The sequence below is a fragment of the Mandrillus leucophaeus genome, unplaced genomic scaffold, assembly GCF_000951045.1.
Source record: "Mandrillus leucophaeus isolate KB7577 unplaced genomic scaffold, Mleu.le_1.0 Scaffold1150, whole genome shotgun sequence".
Taxonomy (NCBI): domain Eukaryota; kingdom Metazoa; phylum Chordata; class Mammalia; order Primates; family Cercopithecidae; genus Mandrillus; species Mandrillus leucophaeus.
Window position 1 is genome coordinate 206,132 of NW_012099766.1, and position 16,448 is coordinate 222,579.

The window sequence follows — 16,448 nt, forward strand, 5'->3', positions numbered from 1 at the left end:
GAGGTCTGTCAAAAGTCAAATACACAAAATAAATTCCATAAAGAAGTCATGACTACATTTGTAAAGCTGGCCTAAGTACATTCGGAATGAAGTATAGAAAAATCTGAAGTCTCTTAGGGGCTGGATTCTAACTTCAAGACAGACTTTCAGCTTGAAACACAGTCATTTCCAGCCATGCCAAACCTCAAACTGCCCCCAAAATTAGAGAGCAGAAACAAAATACCATTTTTATAGTGATACGTCTTGGGAAGAACTCAAAACGATTTCGTTTTCTCCTTTGAACCTCACTGAACTTACAGGGAAGGCCTGGTGAAAGGTGCATTATTAGGTCACAAGAGGATAACGTTACAGGGTTCCATAGCATAATCCTTGAAAGCCCTGAGGCCCAGACCGCTCGCTGTCCTTCTTTCCTCTCCACTGACTCCCATCCTCGATATACTTTCTATGAGAAAAAGGTAACCAAAAACACGGTGAAACTATTCTACTTAAAAGGTGTTTTACTACAAAGGCACATTGACCACTAACCCTTATTATATTTTACATGTTCTAAAAATTAGTAAGGTCTGCATTTTCAGTTTTAGAGTAAAACGGGAAAAGTACTTAGCTCTTCTGTCTGGCATTCTGTAACTGGAATTTAAGAAAAACCTAAACTTCTAATTAGAACTTCAGAATGTTCATGTCTGTATTATACCACAAAAACTATAAATATAATTTAAGCATTTTTATGATACAGAAATGTGTGCTATAGACAGTTATCTAAGAATTATAAAATTCCATAAAATTTGAAATGTCTAGTATAAGTTACAACTGAATGGTAAAAAGACATTTTAGCCATGTAAGCAACCAATGAAGTTTGACCTAAAACCCAAATAATAGCAATAACAACAGATACAGTGCCTACTATTGTCAGATACTATATTAGCTAGCTCTTTTTTATATATTCTTTTGAACTCTTACACTGACCTTTCAAGACAGTTATTATGATGCCCATTTTATGCTAAGGAAACTGAAGCTAAAAAAACTGAAGTCGTTCTCTAATGTAACTCCATTAGCAAGAAACAAAACCGTAATTCAACTTCCAGGTTTGCCTGCCTCCAAAGCTTTGAGACCTCACTAAAATTACGCTCAGTTGTAGCAATGAGGTTCCAAAGGAAATCTGTACAAATCTCAGGCAGATTAATGTGCTTATAAGGGTAAATGCTGTAGATTTAATCACTCAAATTAAATGCCATCTGGAATCTCTTACCCCACTTGGTACAAGCATCCTACATGTGTTATAGCCAACCCTAGCCTTGGCCAAGAATTCAATAATTTTCCTGCTTCAATGCCATCAACAAGCAAGCAACATTATAACACCAATACAGGAAGTACAGCTAGTTGCTCCTAGAGCATCATTTAAAAACTGATAATTGGTTAAGATGCCTTTTATTGAGAAGTCTAAGAAATAGAAATAATATGTTAATCCAGTTTGTTTAATGGGTTTGAGGAATCAGTTTCCTCCTTCCTAACACCTAAATCCATCTTCATAATAAGTATTTTCTATCACCATTTAAAAATCCTGATCTCTTACTAGTGTTTTTATTGTGCTTTTTGATCTATTAGAGTAAATTTTTAAAACCTCAAGAGAGAACAGAGAATACTGTCATAATTTTTCAAAGGCTAAAAGAGAATAAACTGAAAATACCAGTTGGTTTGAACACGTATATGTAAAAAGAATGGATGGTAATAAAACTAACAACAGAAAAGCAATGTTTCAGATTCATTCATTCATACTCAAGAAATATCAAATAACTGAGTGGAGATGATGCAAGCGGTACACATTTCCAGTTCAGACTGAAGGTGTGGCAACACTCACAGGGGCCTTCGGATCAGCTGCTCCAACTCAGTTTACAGCTTTTGTGGATGTGGCCTATTCATGCCCTTGTTATCAAGAAGAAGAGTAACTTTACAACCCTTAGCAAGAGCTTTTTTTTCTTTCTATGCCAACCCTTTTTTGTCTATAAAAGTCATGTAAGCTTAGCACTTATTTAGAAATAAGTAAGTTAAAGAACACATGAATGGCTTGGACATTAAAAGTTTAAGCTACAGCTTAAGCTGAGCTAAGTTTAATGTTAAAAATTAGTGTGACGGCAATGATTTTTCAATTCAGCTCTGTCGTGGGCTAGGAAAAAATATCGTAATTTTTCAGCCACAAGACATAAACATTGCTAGAATGACTACATTTTGAAAAAACTATCTTCTCGCTTTACCTAGATTTCATTTTAACCAAACAGACCAACCTCTCCTATCAAACCTGTAAATTAACTCAAAGTCTAATTTGGGGCCTTCATAGTAAAGATTACTTTTTCTAAATCTCTGTCTTATCTGGTGCTTTTAAAAGAAGGGATCATTTTAGGCAATTATTATGACCTAAAACATTTTTAAATCTTAATGTACAGATTAATTCCTTGACAGCTGAAGTCATTTACAATACATTATTAAATTTCACATTCAGTGTTAAATCCAAACATAGGTCTCAACATGAAGAATATGGATTTTAGGGAAAGCAACTAGCTGCTCAAATTCATTTAGCTGAAAAACTACTGTTAAATCATCTTGAAAACATACACTAATGCTTGTACATTGCTAAGTGGCTTTTGATTCTGCTCTTCCTTTTCTTACACAGAATCAACCACACAATGGAATTAAGAACTCTGGCCCATGGCAAAGTGCTCCCATTTAGCAGTTAGGACACTGGACATATTCAGCATATGTCTACTGCTATTAAGAATCAAATTATGAAAAAAAACCCTGTATTTTATAAAACTAAGAATTTGTTACCCAAATGAGAACAAAGGTACCTAATGCCACAGCAGGGGGTAAGAGTCCCAGTAAGAGAGCAATAATTGGTCATTCTGATGAGGAGCTGTGCCAAATTTAGAAATGAGGCACAAATGACATAAAACAGAATTGATCGTCAGTGTGGACATGGGTAGGTCAGTGTGCATATGGGTAGGTTAGTATCTGCTGGCCGTGTCTACAGAGCCCCTTTTATTTATTTGAAGCCAACTTTTCACCTGACAATGCTACCTACAAAAGCACTGTTAATAGATAAGACAATCAAGTGGCTGTTATGCTGTGGCATTTTTGTAAAAACTGCATGAGAACAGGTGGGATAAAAACCATAGTAAGGTAGAAAAAAAAAGTATCACTCATTGAAAGATATGTGCACACAGATGAACTGTAAGTTAATATAACCTTCTTGACCTTGTAAAGAGGTAGCCAAAAATACTTAAATATCTTGCAGAGGCAACTATTTGTCACACATTACCAGTCTTTACTGGCTGAATCCTTCAGCCATCTGCACATGACATGCACAGGCAAATAGCCATTAAAAACATATATAATTCCAATTATCTCCTTGCATAACTAAAGACAAAAAGAACAGGAAATCCAAAAAATACAGCAAAACTGAAAACATTATACCTTGCCTTCCGTGCTATTTTAAGGCTGTCCCAGGCTGAAGGTTACTTCTCAGCCCTCAAAACTCCATTAACTGCCAAGACCAGCACCTTAGTACATATGGCACAGATGCCTAGTTGAAGCCTCCTTGTACTAAATGACCTCGAAAAACTGGGCTTTCTCTCCAAGATTAATGGAAACAAAAGTAATGATCATAAGGAACCTTCTAACTCTGTTAATGTTTCCTGCGGATGTGTATGGCCAACTGAATATATAAAGGCTCAGTTCTTGCGGGGTACCCTGACAACCAGATGAATTAGGGTGAAGGTTCCAAGTTCGATGAACTCTTCTGAGTTTGAGTGCCCTAGGTGGTGAAATTCAAGTGATTTCACAGACATCCACCAATTCTTATTTTAACCGGGAATCCCAAGAACACCTTTAAACATGCAATGCCAATGGACCCTACTGGGTTTCTGCTACAAGGGCACAATGTCACTTAGGAACCCTGTGTCTTGGGAGGTACTTAAACTACGTCAAATTGTTTTTGGAAAATGTTTATCTGGCGTGACTAGGAGAGGCAAGGCATGGAAACAAGAACCTCCCTCTAAGGAGCAGAATAGCCAACATGCAGTAAGCCTAAAAAACCTCTCACTGTATTTCCCGGGGCTATGGGTACTAGCGGGCTCGCCGGCAGGGGAATCAGCAGCCTGGGGGCATCGGTGACAGCAGAACCGGGGCTTACCTTGTTGGAGGCCATCTCACTGACGGAGTGCCTGGTCTGTAGGGTCTCTAACTGGTCCAGACACCAGTCCAGCTCCTCCAGGGTCTCGCTGGCCAGTTTCTGGTAGGCCTCCTCTGCGAAGAGACAGGGAAAGGGGGACTCAGTTCTCAAGCGCTTCACGGGTCCGCTAGTGAGTTCAAAGGGGGCCATCCTGCCATACCCCGCCATGCTCGGATGCCCGGTGCCGGCACATGAGGGCTGCTCCTTCATATTGCCCAGCCCGGCAGTGCAACGGGGGCGGAGGCTCTGCTCGCGGGGCGGCTGGCCTCGGGGAGGCACGGTCTCTCCAGCTTGGCGTGACGGGTCGGCCTCCAAGGAAGGCGTGCGAAGAGCGGCGAGCCAACTTTCACACGGCGACGCGGGCGTAAAAACCACTATGCGACTTTTCAACTGAGCGACGGGCCCAAGTCCCAGTCCAGGAGCCCGACTCTAGCGGATGGCGAGGGGATGGCGCGCGCGCTTAGGTGTCCGCCCCGGAGAGGAGCGTCTGGTCCACAGCCCGATCTCCTAGGTCCCCGGCCAGGAGCCGCGGCCCCACGCCCGCCCCGCCTGCCGAGCCTTCTGCACGGCACTTGAAGCGAATGAATCAGCCGCGGCCGGGTGCGCGGCCACCACGTTTCCTGTTTTCTTTCTCAACTCCTCGGGCGGCAGGCGCAGCGCGGCTCCAACGCCGCAGCTTTCCGGGAACACTCCCCCTCACGCCCCTCTCGGCCCCCAGCACTGCCTGGCTCCTCCTCAACTCCCTTACGAAAAGATTCCGAATTGCAAAAGCCTGTCCATGCCACCCGCCGTGTCCTTCCCCTCGGGCTCTGCCCCGGGGGCCCCGCCACCTCGCAGTGCCATCCCCCCGGAGCAGCCGGGCGCCACTCGCTTTGAAGTGCAGCCGAGGAGGAGGCGCGGCGCGAGCGTGTGTGTCTGTGGGGCTGCTGTGGGACTGTCTGTGCTAGGAGAGCGGCGGAAAACCCGGCGTGGAGCGCCTGCAGCCCGCCGCCCGGGGTCGCGCCAGCTGCGGGGCTTAGGAGGGACCTGCGCGCAGGCGCGCACGGCCGCGCACCTGCCCCGCGGGAACCCGGTGCAGCCCACTGAGCCACTGCCCTCCAGGTTGCCCTGACCGCTGGAGCCTCTGCGTCTCCAGGACCAGCTGCTTCCTGCCAAGTTTCACAAACAAGGTTATTTAGGACCCTCAGTGTTTCTGAGGGTTTAAGGTTTAGGGTTTCTGGGGGTTCGTTTCCAAAGGTTTAGGATTCACCTACTTGAAGGAGGCAGACTTGTGGGAATACCCGCGTTTCTATTAAGACCACATCCTTTTTCTACGACCAGCCCAGTCTAAGTACCAGACTTCTAAATGTTGGGGCAGACAGAAACAAGCAAACAAAATATACAATGTTGCGGGATCGGAACGCTTTATAGTTCACAAATTTGACAATAGGCTGCATTTTCATATGCAGAACTGCCTAAGAGTTATCTTAAAGGAACAGCAATGTGAAAGAACCACATGGTAAGGAGAATTTACGCATGTCCTGCATACTACTCCTTTCCCCTGTGAATTGCACAAGACCTAGATGATCTTGGGCTAAGGAAGAAAATCTGGCATGGTGTTTCTACCCACCATGCGCAGATTACACTACAATTTTGAGAAAACGGAAAGACCACATTCAAAGGCATAGGGAAGTCTGTTCTGTTTACAAAGGCTGACCTAGGGGACCAGAGGCACTCTCCCTAAGCAGACCAGTTGTGGGAGAACTTCTCTACATTGGCATGCAATAAGCAAACCATTCACAGTGGGGAGAAATCAAACTCCCAAGAGTCCATTTTATAAAACTTTGTCATGGTCGAGTGGAAAGAAGATGCTGAGAAACTTACACGAAGTGGTGGGATCCTCTGTCTTTGTCTTTAAAAATCTACAGGTATTGGTGGAAAATAAATTCTGCCCTTGAAATTTAGACTCCATAAATTATCAGTGGCACAACAAAGAAATTCATCGACTGAATTTAGTCTCCTCGGATTTTTCACATAGCTTTTTATATGACATTTGTAAAAGTTAGAGCGACTTTTAAAGTATTTGTTACATGTGCCACGTGGCTTGTTGTTATCAACAATTCTTGAACTATTTACTGTTCACTTTGAGTACTCTACGTTAAAATTTGCCTCTTTTGTTCTACTTCCTCCATCCTGCAGTCTAAAGTAAAGTAAATATATGCTTTAGATGGACAAACAATTGCCTAAACCTTGCCAGGTGAATTAAAATTTCAGATTGAAGCTTTTTTCTTCCCCATTAACAATAGGAACAAGTTAAAGATATTAATAATTTTAAATGGTAAATATAAAATAGTTGTTCTGTATAGCTTCCCCAATTCTAAGAATGTAAAAAATATTACATGCTTGTTATAAAAATTGAAGCATTACACACAAATATAGAAAGCCCATTGTAACCCCACACTCTAAAGATCACAAACAATACTTTCACCTGTGGCTCTAACACAATCATTTTCATTTTACTGAATAACTTCCATATGCAAGTATAGCATCACCTACTTGCCATGGTAGTACATCTACTACATGGTTTGGTTTTGACATTTTCCTCTCTCTCTCATTCCCATAAGATAGGAATGTAGGAAATTTTAAGAGTACATTGACTTTTTTTATGATCATTTGAGCTGTCCATAGTTAGCCTATCCAGTGGATTAAAGATACGTAGCCATTGTGTTCAGGGATTTGTTCAGTGCCACCTTTTCAATCATCGGTTACAATGAAGCTGGGAGTCCCCTCCGAGGTTTGGCTTTCTGTGGTTCCTCTCCCGTGCCCTCCAACTTTCTCAAAGCCTGAGCCTCCAGTGATTTCCCAGTAGCTAAGTAAATTGCCCCCCTGCCCCCATCTTCACCAAGTTCCCAAAGCTCTTCAGAAATCAAAAGTACAAACTCAGGCCTCAAATCTAACAGGATGTGGCTCCACACATTATATTTCAGTTGTTATTTTTTAATGTGGAAAAGTAATTCGGGAATGTTTTGGCTAATGCTTCAAGACATCATGCACTTTAGACACAGGATTTGCTCTTAAGAAGGTAGTATAGTGACAGGAGGAACAATTTATTTCAGAATATCCATTTTATGTCCAAGCCATGCACCAGTCATTTTTGACAGACAGTATTTGAGTATGATCATAAAGTGGTGTAAGCATGTATTTTAAGTTCTAACATCTTCTGTATAAATATGAAAAATGAAAAATCACTAGACCACATGTACATACTAGTGAGAAAATGATTACTAACAACAGAGTAAAGAACAGTTTGTTCTGTGAAACTGTTGCTGAAATAAAGGACTATTCTTGATATTAGCATAGAGCTGAGAATATTGCTTTTTTCCAAATTCCTAGGCGAACAGGCAATATAGCTAGCCACGATTTTTCAGGATCATTTGTAAAGCTTCACTTTTAGGAATTTTAACCCCAAGTGTTCTAAGACATCAAGTAACTGACCTTTTCATCCCTCCAAACAGACCTCAAAATGGAGTTGCCAACTATCCTACAGGAAATTGAGTCACCACACCAAGCAACACACCTAAATGTCGACAGCCAGCAGGACAAAAACAGTGAGCCAGTTTAATTTTGGCTTTTACCAAGAACACATACTGCATTCATTAATAAAATATTTCCCCCTAACCCCTGCCAGAGTAGTATACACTGTGGCGCTCCTTAAAAATACATGAAAACTCTTTAACTGCCCCAAATCTTGCTAAGTCAAAGAGCTAAACAGAGAAAAACACCCAAGCAAAAACTATTGGCTAAACTCCCTACAGGCTGGGAGAGGGCTATGGAACAGCAACTGAGAAATAACTTGAGCCTTGAAGTCCCCTCCTACAACAGCATCAGTTTTCTTCAAGGCACCTTTGAACTATGTAACACTCGCATTCTGCTCAGGCTCTTCTGTGAACAAACAGTCCTCAATTCTTGCGGGCCAGCACTTGGCTTCTGTCATAGTGATATGCTTAGAGGTTCCCCTGACACATGGCCTGAAACTGTGCCAGGGACTCCAGGAGAAGATGCTGAAGCAGCAGCTTCCTTTTGAAAAAGGAAAAAAGTAATCACCTCAGAGCCACAGCAGGTAGCTAGAGGTTGAGGTTGTTTTTTTGTGAAATGTTCAGTCCATTACTCTCACCCACAACTCACAGTGATGTTGGCCATTGAGGTAAAAGGATCCACTGTATGGGATGTGTAACTATGTGGACATTAGTTTCTTTGCCAACACTTGAAGGTCTGCTAAAGGACTGTATCAGCTTGTCATAATTCCTAGATAGACCTATTGGTATACATGAAAAGAACAAGTCCAAAATATACCACTTACTTTGGACACCATTTGCCCGCCCTTAATTTTAAAAAATAATACAAATTATAACAACTGATCCAGATTTTTTAAAAATAAAAGAACTATAACAAAAAGCTCCTAAGAGCAAATACTTAAATCTCCCTAACCAGTTCCAGCTTCTCTTAATTCTTACAAAATTTCCTCTTTATTCTAAGGAAGGAATTGATACTGTCTACAGTAGATAGAACTGGAGAAAATGATTTCTATTTCACTATGTATTGCTATGAGCTAGTCATTCCTTTGGTTTGCTACAGTAAAAGATTTGTGTAGGTTAGGTCTAACTTTTGCTGCTTAATTTTTTTTTTCCTGTATACATTTTATCTGATGGGAAATACATGAAGGCTCTGGATTCTCTTTCAATATGTACATGTAATAGGCTTAAGCAGAGCTTGCTAGTGGCAAGCCACTCTCATCTCCAAGTGTATTTCTGGCATCAAATTATTGTTTTGAAGTATTTTAAAATCATATAAAATATATAAAACTTTACTTAGTACTTCATAAAGCTTCCAAAGGAAAGATGTGTGTAATTTTGTGAGGGTTTTCTTTTTCTTTTATCTTCCACTATCTATAATTGTTTTTCTAAGTGTTGCCTATGGCTGTAGAATTTTTAAATGAAATAAACATGAGATTGGCTTTCATTGACTTTTTAGTCCCACCAGTAACTCAACATTTATTTAGCACTGACTATGTGCCATGTACTTTATTAGAGGCTGCAGAAACAAGATGATGGAAAGAGTGTGTCCCTTACCCAGAGCCCAGCAGAGAAGGTAATTTCAGCATACTACTGTAGAATGCACTCTCACAGAAGGAAGCATGTGGGCTATGGGACAGTAAAAGAGGACGATTTAAATCAGACAAGGACAGAGGTGGAGTGGGAAAAGGCTGAGTCCTCAAGAATGAAATAAAAGAGAGTGGGAAGGATTTTTAAGAGAAAAGATGAGCAAGCGCGCAGACCTATGATGAACAAGATGTGCGTGTGTCAGCTGGGTGCAGTGGCTCAGACCTGTAATCTCAGCACTTTGGGAGGCCAAGGTGGGTGGATCACCTGAGGTTGGGAGTGCGAGACCAGCCTGACCCACATGGAGAAACCCCATCTCTACTAAAAATACAAAATTAGTCAGGCTTGGTGGAGCATGCCTATATTACTAGCTACTTGGGAGGCTGTGGCAGGAAAATTGCTTGAACCTGAGAGGCGGAGGTTATGGTGAGCCGAGATCATGCCACTGCACTCCAGTCTGGGCGACAAGAGCAAAAAAACCTCCATCTCGGGAAAAAAAAAAAAAAAAAAAAACAAAAAACCAAAAAAAAAAAAAAGATGTGTGTGTCAAAAAAGAAATTACCATGAGTAGGGCCTTACTTAGGGGAACAGATTCTGGAGAAATCTGAGAAATCCTCAGCCACTGGCCATCTCACAGACTGGCCATGTCAGGCATCTGTAGGTAGGACTATATCTTCAAGTGTAGGAGTCACAGAGTGACTCAGAGTACTGTGTGACATGGGATCTGATTTTATTTTCTATGGAAAATTCTAGCGCTATGCAATTAATGGAATTGAAGAAAGTAAAGTTGAAGTCAGTGAAACCATTATCTTTGACCATATTAAGAATACAATTAAATAACTTACACCATTTGCTTCTCTGACGATTATTCATATCTAAGACAATCTCTGTATTAAAATCCTACGTAGACATATGTTCCCACAATAAGTCAGGCATGAACAGAAGGACTGTCAAATGTGACTTGAAAGGGGGTGGACTTCTTGCTCTTGAAAACTACAACCTTGTAGTCACTAACTTATTAATCGCACTGTAATAAGATGGAGAAAAAAACAATGGAATTCACTAAAATTTCCTTCACGAGAGTCTGCCTGCATGAAAATGTTCGATAAGGCTATTTATGACAGAAGGTGAGACTTTGAAGAGCTTTCATTTGGGTAGAATGAATCTGTGCCTCATCTACACTGGAAAGGGAGGAATATGGAGGGAATATGTATGTGTGTGCATGTGTGTAAGTGCATGACAGAGTGAGAGAATGTGTGTGTTTGTGTGTGTGTAAGAGAAAGGAGTCAGCTTGGTCTATGTGTGTGCATGTATGTAAGGGCATGAAAGCGACACACAGAGTGTGTGTGTGTGTGTGTGTGTGTGTTTGTGTGTAAGAGAAAGGAGTCAGCTTGGTCTAAAGGGTAACTCCAATTTGTACATTTTCCCTTTCTCCCGATCATCAATAAGGTTATTGCAGAGGTGTGTATGTGTGTGTGTGTATAAGAGAAAGGAGTTAGCTTGGTCTAAAGGGTAACTCCAACCTGTACATTTTCCATTTCTCCCAATCATCAGTAAGGTTAGTGAAGTTACAAAATCCTGACTTTAAAAGATTTTTTGTTTTGTTTTGTTTTATTCATTGAAGGCACTGAGCTTGAAGGCCAGATTGGGCTAAGCAGAAATGTCTCTCTGAGTTGACATGAGGTAAGAGGCAAAGAAAGAGGAGAAAGCTTTTATAAGAATAGGGAGGGCTTTTGTCTAAAAAATTGGAGTTTGATCCAAGTTTAATTAGGCATCCAGGCTGGGGGCTTCATGTGACATGTGTGCAACTGTAAGTGATATTATTCTTTGAAAGAAACTGGAAGAATGGAGAAAGGCTCCAATCTCTATTCCACCACATACAAGCAATTCCAGGCAATTCAGCTAATCTTTCTGGGGCCTTATTTCACCTATAGGTTGGAGATAATAACAAGAACCTTGTAGGTTATTTTAGTTCAAGTGAGAGGTTGTGAGTTAAATAATCTTGCATTGATGCCTAATAGATTCTTTTCCCTTCCTCCTCCATTGTATCTTCTCTTCCTCCTAGACTTAAGTCTCTAACTTAAATGCAAACAATTCTATTAATTTAAATGAACCTATCAACTAGTGCCAGGTATAACCTAGGGTCCAAAAACTTAATAGTTACCTGGGAACAGTTTTTAGGGTAGCTAGAAAGAAAAAACAAATTCAAGGAATGAACAGGGATTCATTCTGAAGAAGTTCACTTAGAGAACATAGGCCATTCAGGAAGCTACAAACAGGTAGGGATATAAAGTTTAAGTCAGACAGCGGACAAAGATAAAGATGGAGAAGTCGTCTTGGAGGACTTGTATACTATTCTAAGACTTTATGTTTTCTTCTAAAGAAGCCATTAAAAATCTTCTAAGTGAGGAAGTCACACCGTCAGATTTGCTTTTCAAAAAGATTACTCTGGGAATAGTATAAAGGCGGATCAGAAAAGTAAAGACCAGTTAAGAGGTTGATGACTGGATAAGGGGAAAATCCTAGGCAGTCCCTAAAGGGGAAGGAGAAGCTTCAGAAAGTTAGGAGGAAAAACTCTCAGGAGCAAAGAAAAAGGAAATGTCAAAGGAAAATACTGTAATGGACTGAATGTGTGTGTCTCTCCAATATTCATATGCTGAAATCTAATCCCCAGTGTCATGGTATTTGGAGGGAAAACCCTTGGGAAGTAATTAGGTCAGAAGAATGGAGCCCTCATGAATGAGATTAGTGCCGTTATAAGAAGAGGCCAGAGGTTGCTCTCTTTCTACCATGTGGATACACGCCACGTGGGCAATCTGCAACCCTGAAGATGCCCTCACCAGAACCTGACCATGCTGACACCCTGATCTCAGATTTCCAGCTTCCAGCACTGTGAGAAATAAATGTATGTTGTTTAAGTCATCGGTTTATGGTATTTTGTTATAGCAACTTGAGCTAAGACAAATATCAGGCTTTGCCATTGATATTCAGTACAGGCCATATATACCCACAGGTTTGCGCTAAGATAATTTTCATTCCAAACACATATTTCAGCAACACAAGACTGAAGAGGGTGTTAAAGAATGCTAGTGAGGAAGCTTTTGTCTGGGAAGTTGTTTGAACAAAGTTACAGGACAATTTTTGCAAGCAGTTTTTAAAAAATGTTATAATTATGTATTTTATTTACATACTCTTGCTGTAATTTTGGGAATCAATTTTATTTCCCTGGGGGGACTATAGGAGAGCATCTGTGTTTCCATCATATACTGTCAACCTTAGGATATAACAGTCTTTGTTTCTTTACCTTTGTCAATTACTGCATACGGTATTCCTTAGAGAAAACAAGGAGTTAGAACAGATTATCTTTAGTGTCTACCCCGCTCTAACATTCATTTATTCTCTGATTTCTGAAATTGTACTATCTGGGTTGGGTGTTGGCTTTAAGGTTGTTCATTATAGTTAACCTGGATGGGGTCAGCTACTTTTGAGAGGGAATTCCTAAACTGACCAGTTACTTGTCAAGGATCCTATCCAATACCATGATCCTGGAATTCTGTGAGTTTAGCTCAATTGTTCATCAGGGGTACATGTTTTCTATTTGAGATTGAGATATTCTCAGAAACAAAGCTATTAATAAATAGAAAGTTTTGGAGTATATTTACACTCACTCTGCTTATCTCCACTCCTGCCTCTACCATATTCCCATCCAATACTTTGCCAGTTGACTTACCAATTTATTCTTAATTTCTGTAACTGTCACCTTCAGTCAAATTCTCATGTGTGTGTTTCTAGATTCATATAATGGTCTACTACTGGATCTCCTTGGATTCACTTTTCTCATCACAGTCGTATTTATAAAGTCAGAATAATCTTCCTTAAACCCTGGTTTTATTGTTTCACTCTTTCAAAAACCTGCTGCACAACTCTCTCCTACTTATTGTATTAATGTTACATTCTTGTGTTCACATAGGCCTTTTTTGGCTGGCTTTTCAATACCTGTCTCTTTTATTTACATCTAAGACTATCCCGTCCAAGACAGCTCATCTTAGCCAATCTTTCCGCCTGGAAACAATTTGCTGGCTTCTGCCTCTATGACTTTTCTAATGTCATTTTTATATTTGTGTCCAGGCCTTTCTATAACTGTCTAGAAAATTCCTGACATTTACAGGCACTCAACAAATATTTGTGAGCGAATAACCAATAAGTATGCTTGTTTTCTATCAGACAAGAATATTTATTTCCAAATGAGATTCAAGATACTGGCCTGGGTGTGGCTCCCTACATGTAATCACCCCTGTCTATCTCTTGTTCTCAGTCTTTTGCTTTCAAACTCTCATTTTTTAACAGAGTATTAGGAACTAACATTGCCAAAATTTGGTGATGGTCAAGCAGCTCCTGGTGTCTTACCGAAGAGAAATATTAACATTAAAATAAAAATGACAAGTATTATGATATATCATTCATATGTAATGATCTTTACAAAGTAAGATAAAATTTTAAAAGAATCCATCAATACACCAGTATGACGTCTGGGAGAAACAGATGAATGCACAAAGGTGCGTCTGATACAAACATCCCCAGAAAAATGAGCATAAGTTCATATTATCAATATTTTTTACTCTAAAAGTGTTCACTGACCTCCCTGAAGTCACCAAGGACTCCAAGTCAAGAATACTTTCCTGAATGAAGAAAAGACAACAATTATTTTAATCAACACTGCCCCAGAATCTTTTATTCAGATCCCTATCTCTGCTTTCTTCTTCTTCTTCTTCTTTTTTTTTTTAACTTTCTCATAAATCTCTGCTTAGCATTTATCTCTCTCTCACTGTGAGATACCTAAGGGTTAAGAAATAATGCCAACGAGACATTTGTTCCAGTTGAAGACAGGTTAAGAAAAAACATACAGTTGGGTGTGGTGGCTCACGCCTGTAATCCCAGCCCTTTGGGAGCCCGAGGCAGGTGGATGACCTCAGGTCGGGAGTTTGAGACTAGCCTGGCCAACATGATGAACTCCGTCTCTACTAAAAAAAAATACAAAAAATTAGCTAGGCATGGTGGCGGGCACCTGTAATCCCAGCTACTTAGGAGGCTGAGGCAGAAGGATCACTTGAACCCAGGAGGCAGAGGTTACAGTGAGCCGAGAATGTGTCACTGCACTCCAGCCTGGGCAATAAGAGCGAAACTCTGTCCCAAAAAAAAGAAAAAAAAGAAAAGAAAAAATACACAAAAGATTTCCCCAAAAGACTAGGCCCTTTTAAACAGGCTATGAACAGAGTCTCAGAAAGGTAATTTCTTATGTCCAATTTTTAATCTCATTACTTGCATTACAAGCAACACATATGAGTGATAAGCTATGTTGGCCTACTGGTAAATGTGCATTTGTTAACTGTGTATGCATTATAGAGAACAAATTTCAGAACTCAAGAGTATATCAGGTATATTTGGCTTATCCAGTTGTATATGAACTGGCTCCATGCAAATAAAGATAAATTAGTTTTAAAATTTTACAAGAATATCTATGGAGATTTAGATTTGGTTAAGAAAGCTATTATATACATGGAAGAATCCACAACCTGTAAGAGCTCTTCATGGGAAATAGTGTGATAGATCAGAAACAGCATGACCTTTTGAGTCACTCAGAACTTGAATTCCAGCCTTGCCATTATTCTAGTTGTGTTATCCGAAATAAGCCATTTAAAAGACCTGAGCACATTGTATACATTGAGAATTACAGGGTTATTATGAGAAATGTATAAGAAATGTAAAGTCCCAAGGGCTGTACCTGACATATAGTAGGTATTCAATCAATAGTAAGTGTACTGAACCACTTTGCAGAGTTGTTTAAATAAGTTAATTTTCAATAAGGTCATTAATATGTGAGAGTTTCCTTCCTTTTTCACAGATTCTCAATCCTAAAACAATTACTATTTTTGTGTCATCACCATCAACCCTCAAATATTAAACAGTTCTGAGCCAAATGTGAGTGAACAACCTATGATTTAGAATAGCTTTTAGGCCAGGCACAGTGGCTTACGTCTGTAATTCTAGCACTTTGGGAGGCTGATGCGGGCAGATCACCTGAGGTCAGGAGTTTGAGACCAGCCTAGACAACATGGCAAAACCCCGTCTCTACTAAAAATATAAAAATTAGCCAGGTGTGGTGGCACATGTCTGTAGTTCCAGCTTCTTGGGAGGCTGAGGCAGGAGAATCAATTGAACCCTGGAGGTGGAGGAGATGGCGCTACTGCACTCTAGCCTGGGCAACAGAGTGAGACTCTCTCTCAAAAACAAACAACAAAAAATAGAATAGCTTTTACAAGACCACACCAAATATGAAAAGTCAACTATGTAGGAAGAATATGTATTGGTCATTGGTTAATGACAGAGCATCCCTTACACTGAGGTTACTGGGAAGATCATTCCAAACATTTTCCAAAGAATGTTCCAATCAATATTGTCCCTATAAGATTCTCCTTACTAATGATGTTTTGTGGTCAAACAAGCTTGGGAAATATTGTATATGAGCCTTTTTACAGTTTTTTTTTTTTTTTTTTTTTTTTTTTTTTTGAGACAGTCTCTCACTGTCGTCCAGGCTGGAGTGCAGTGGCGTGATCTCCGCTCACTACAAGCTCTGCCTCCCGGGTTCATGCCATTCTCCTGCCTCAGCCCCCCAAGTAGCTGGCACTACAGGCACCCGCCACCACGCCCAGCTAATTTTTTTGTATTTTAAGTAGAGACGGGGTTTCACCGTGTTTGCCAGGATGGTCTCAATCTCCTGATCTGTGATCCACCCACCTTGGCCTCCCGAAGTGCTGGGATTACAGGCGTGAACCATTTCACACAAAAGTGAACCAAATCACTTTTACAGTGATTTCTAATGGACATGAACCTACCAAAAGCTAGAAGGTCCACAGCAAAATGACATATTTAATTTTATTAGCAAGCATTATCTAAACCTGTTGAATTTTAGAATGCTTTTTTCATACAACAACTATCACCTCTTGAAGGATACCTGGAATAGGTTTTCCTACACCTATACCTACATGTCAGGTAAGTCTGAAACAGTAACAAATACATGTGTTTAGTAG

The 16,448-nt window shown here is 40.3% G+C and overlaps 1 protein-coding gene across 6 annotated transcripts in view; it reads right to left on the reverse strand.

Moving 5' to 3' along the window:
- The window catches only part of PDE4D (phosphodiesterase 4D, cAMP-specific), a 1,430,592-nt gene that overhangs the window by 59,198 nt on the left and 1,354,946 nt on the right, over positions 1–16,448 (reverse strand). For 5 of the 6 annotated variants that reach the window (XM_011998004.1, XM_011998011.1, XM_011998038.1 and 2 more), the window contains one exon: positions 4,184–4,296. In XM_011998004.1, coding sequence (XP_011853394.1) covers positions 4,184–4,296 — 113 coding nt within the window. Of the gene's footprint in view, positions 1–4,183; positions 4,297–4,382; positions 4,838–16,448 lie in introns of those variants that run through there. The other variant, XM_011998054.1, reaches the window with a different exon arrangement.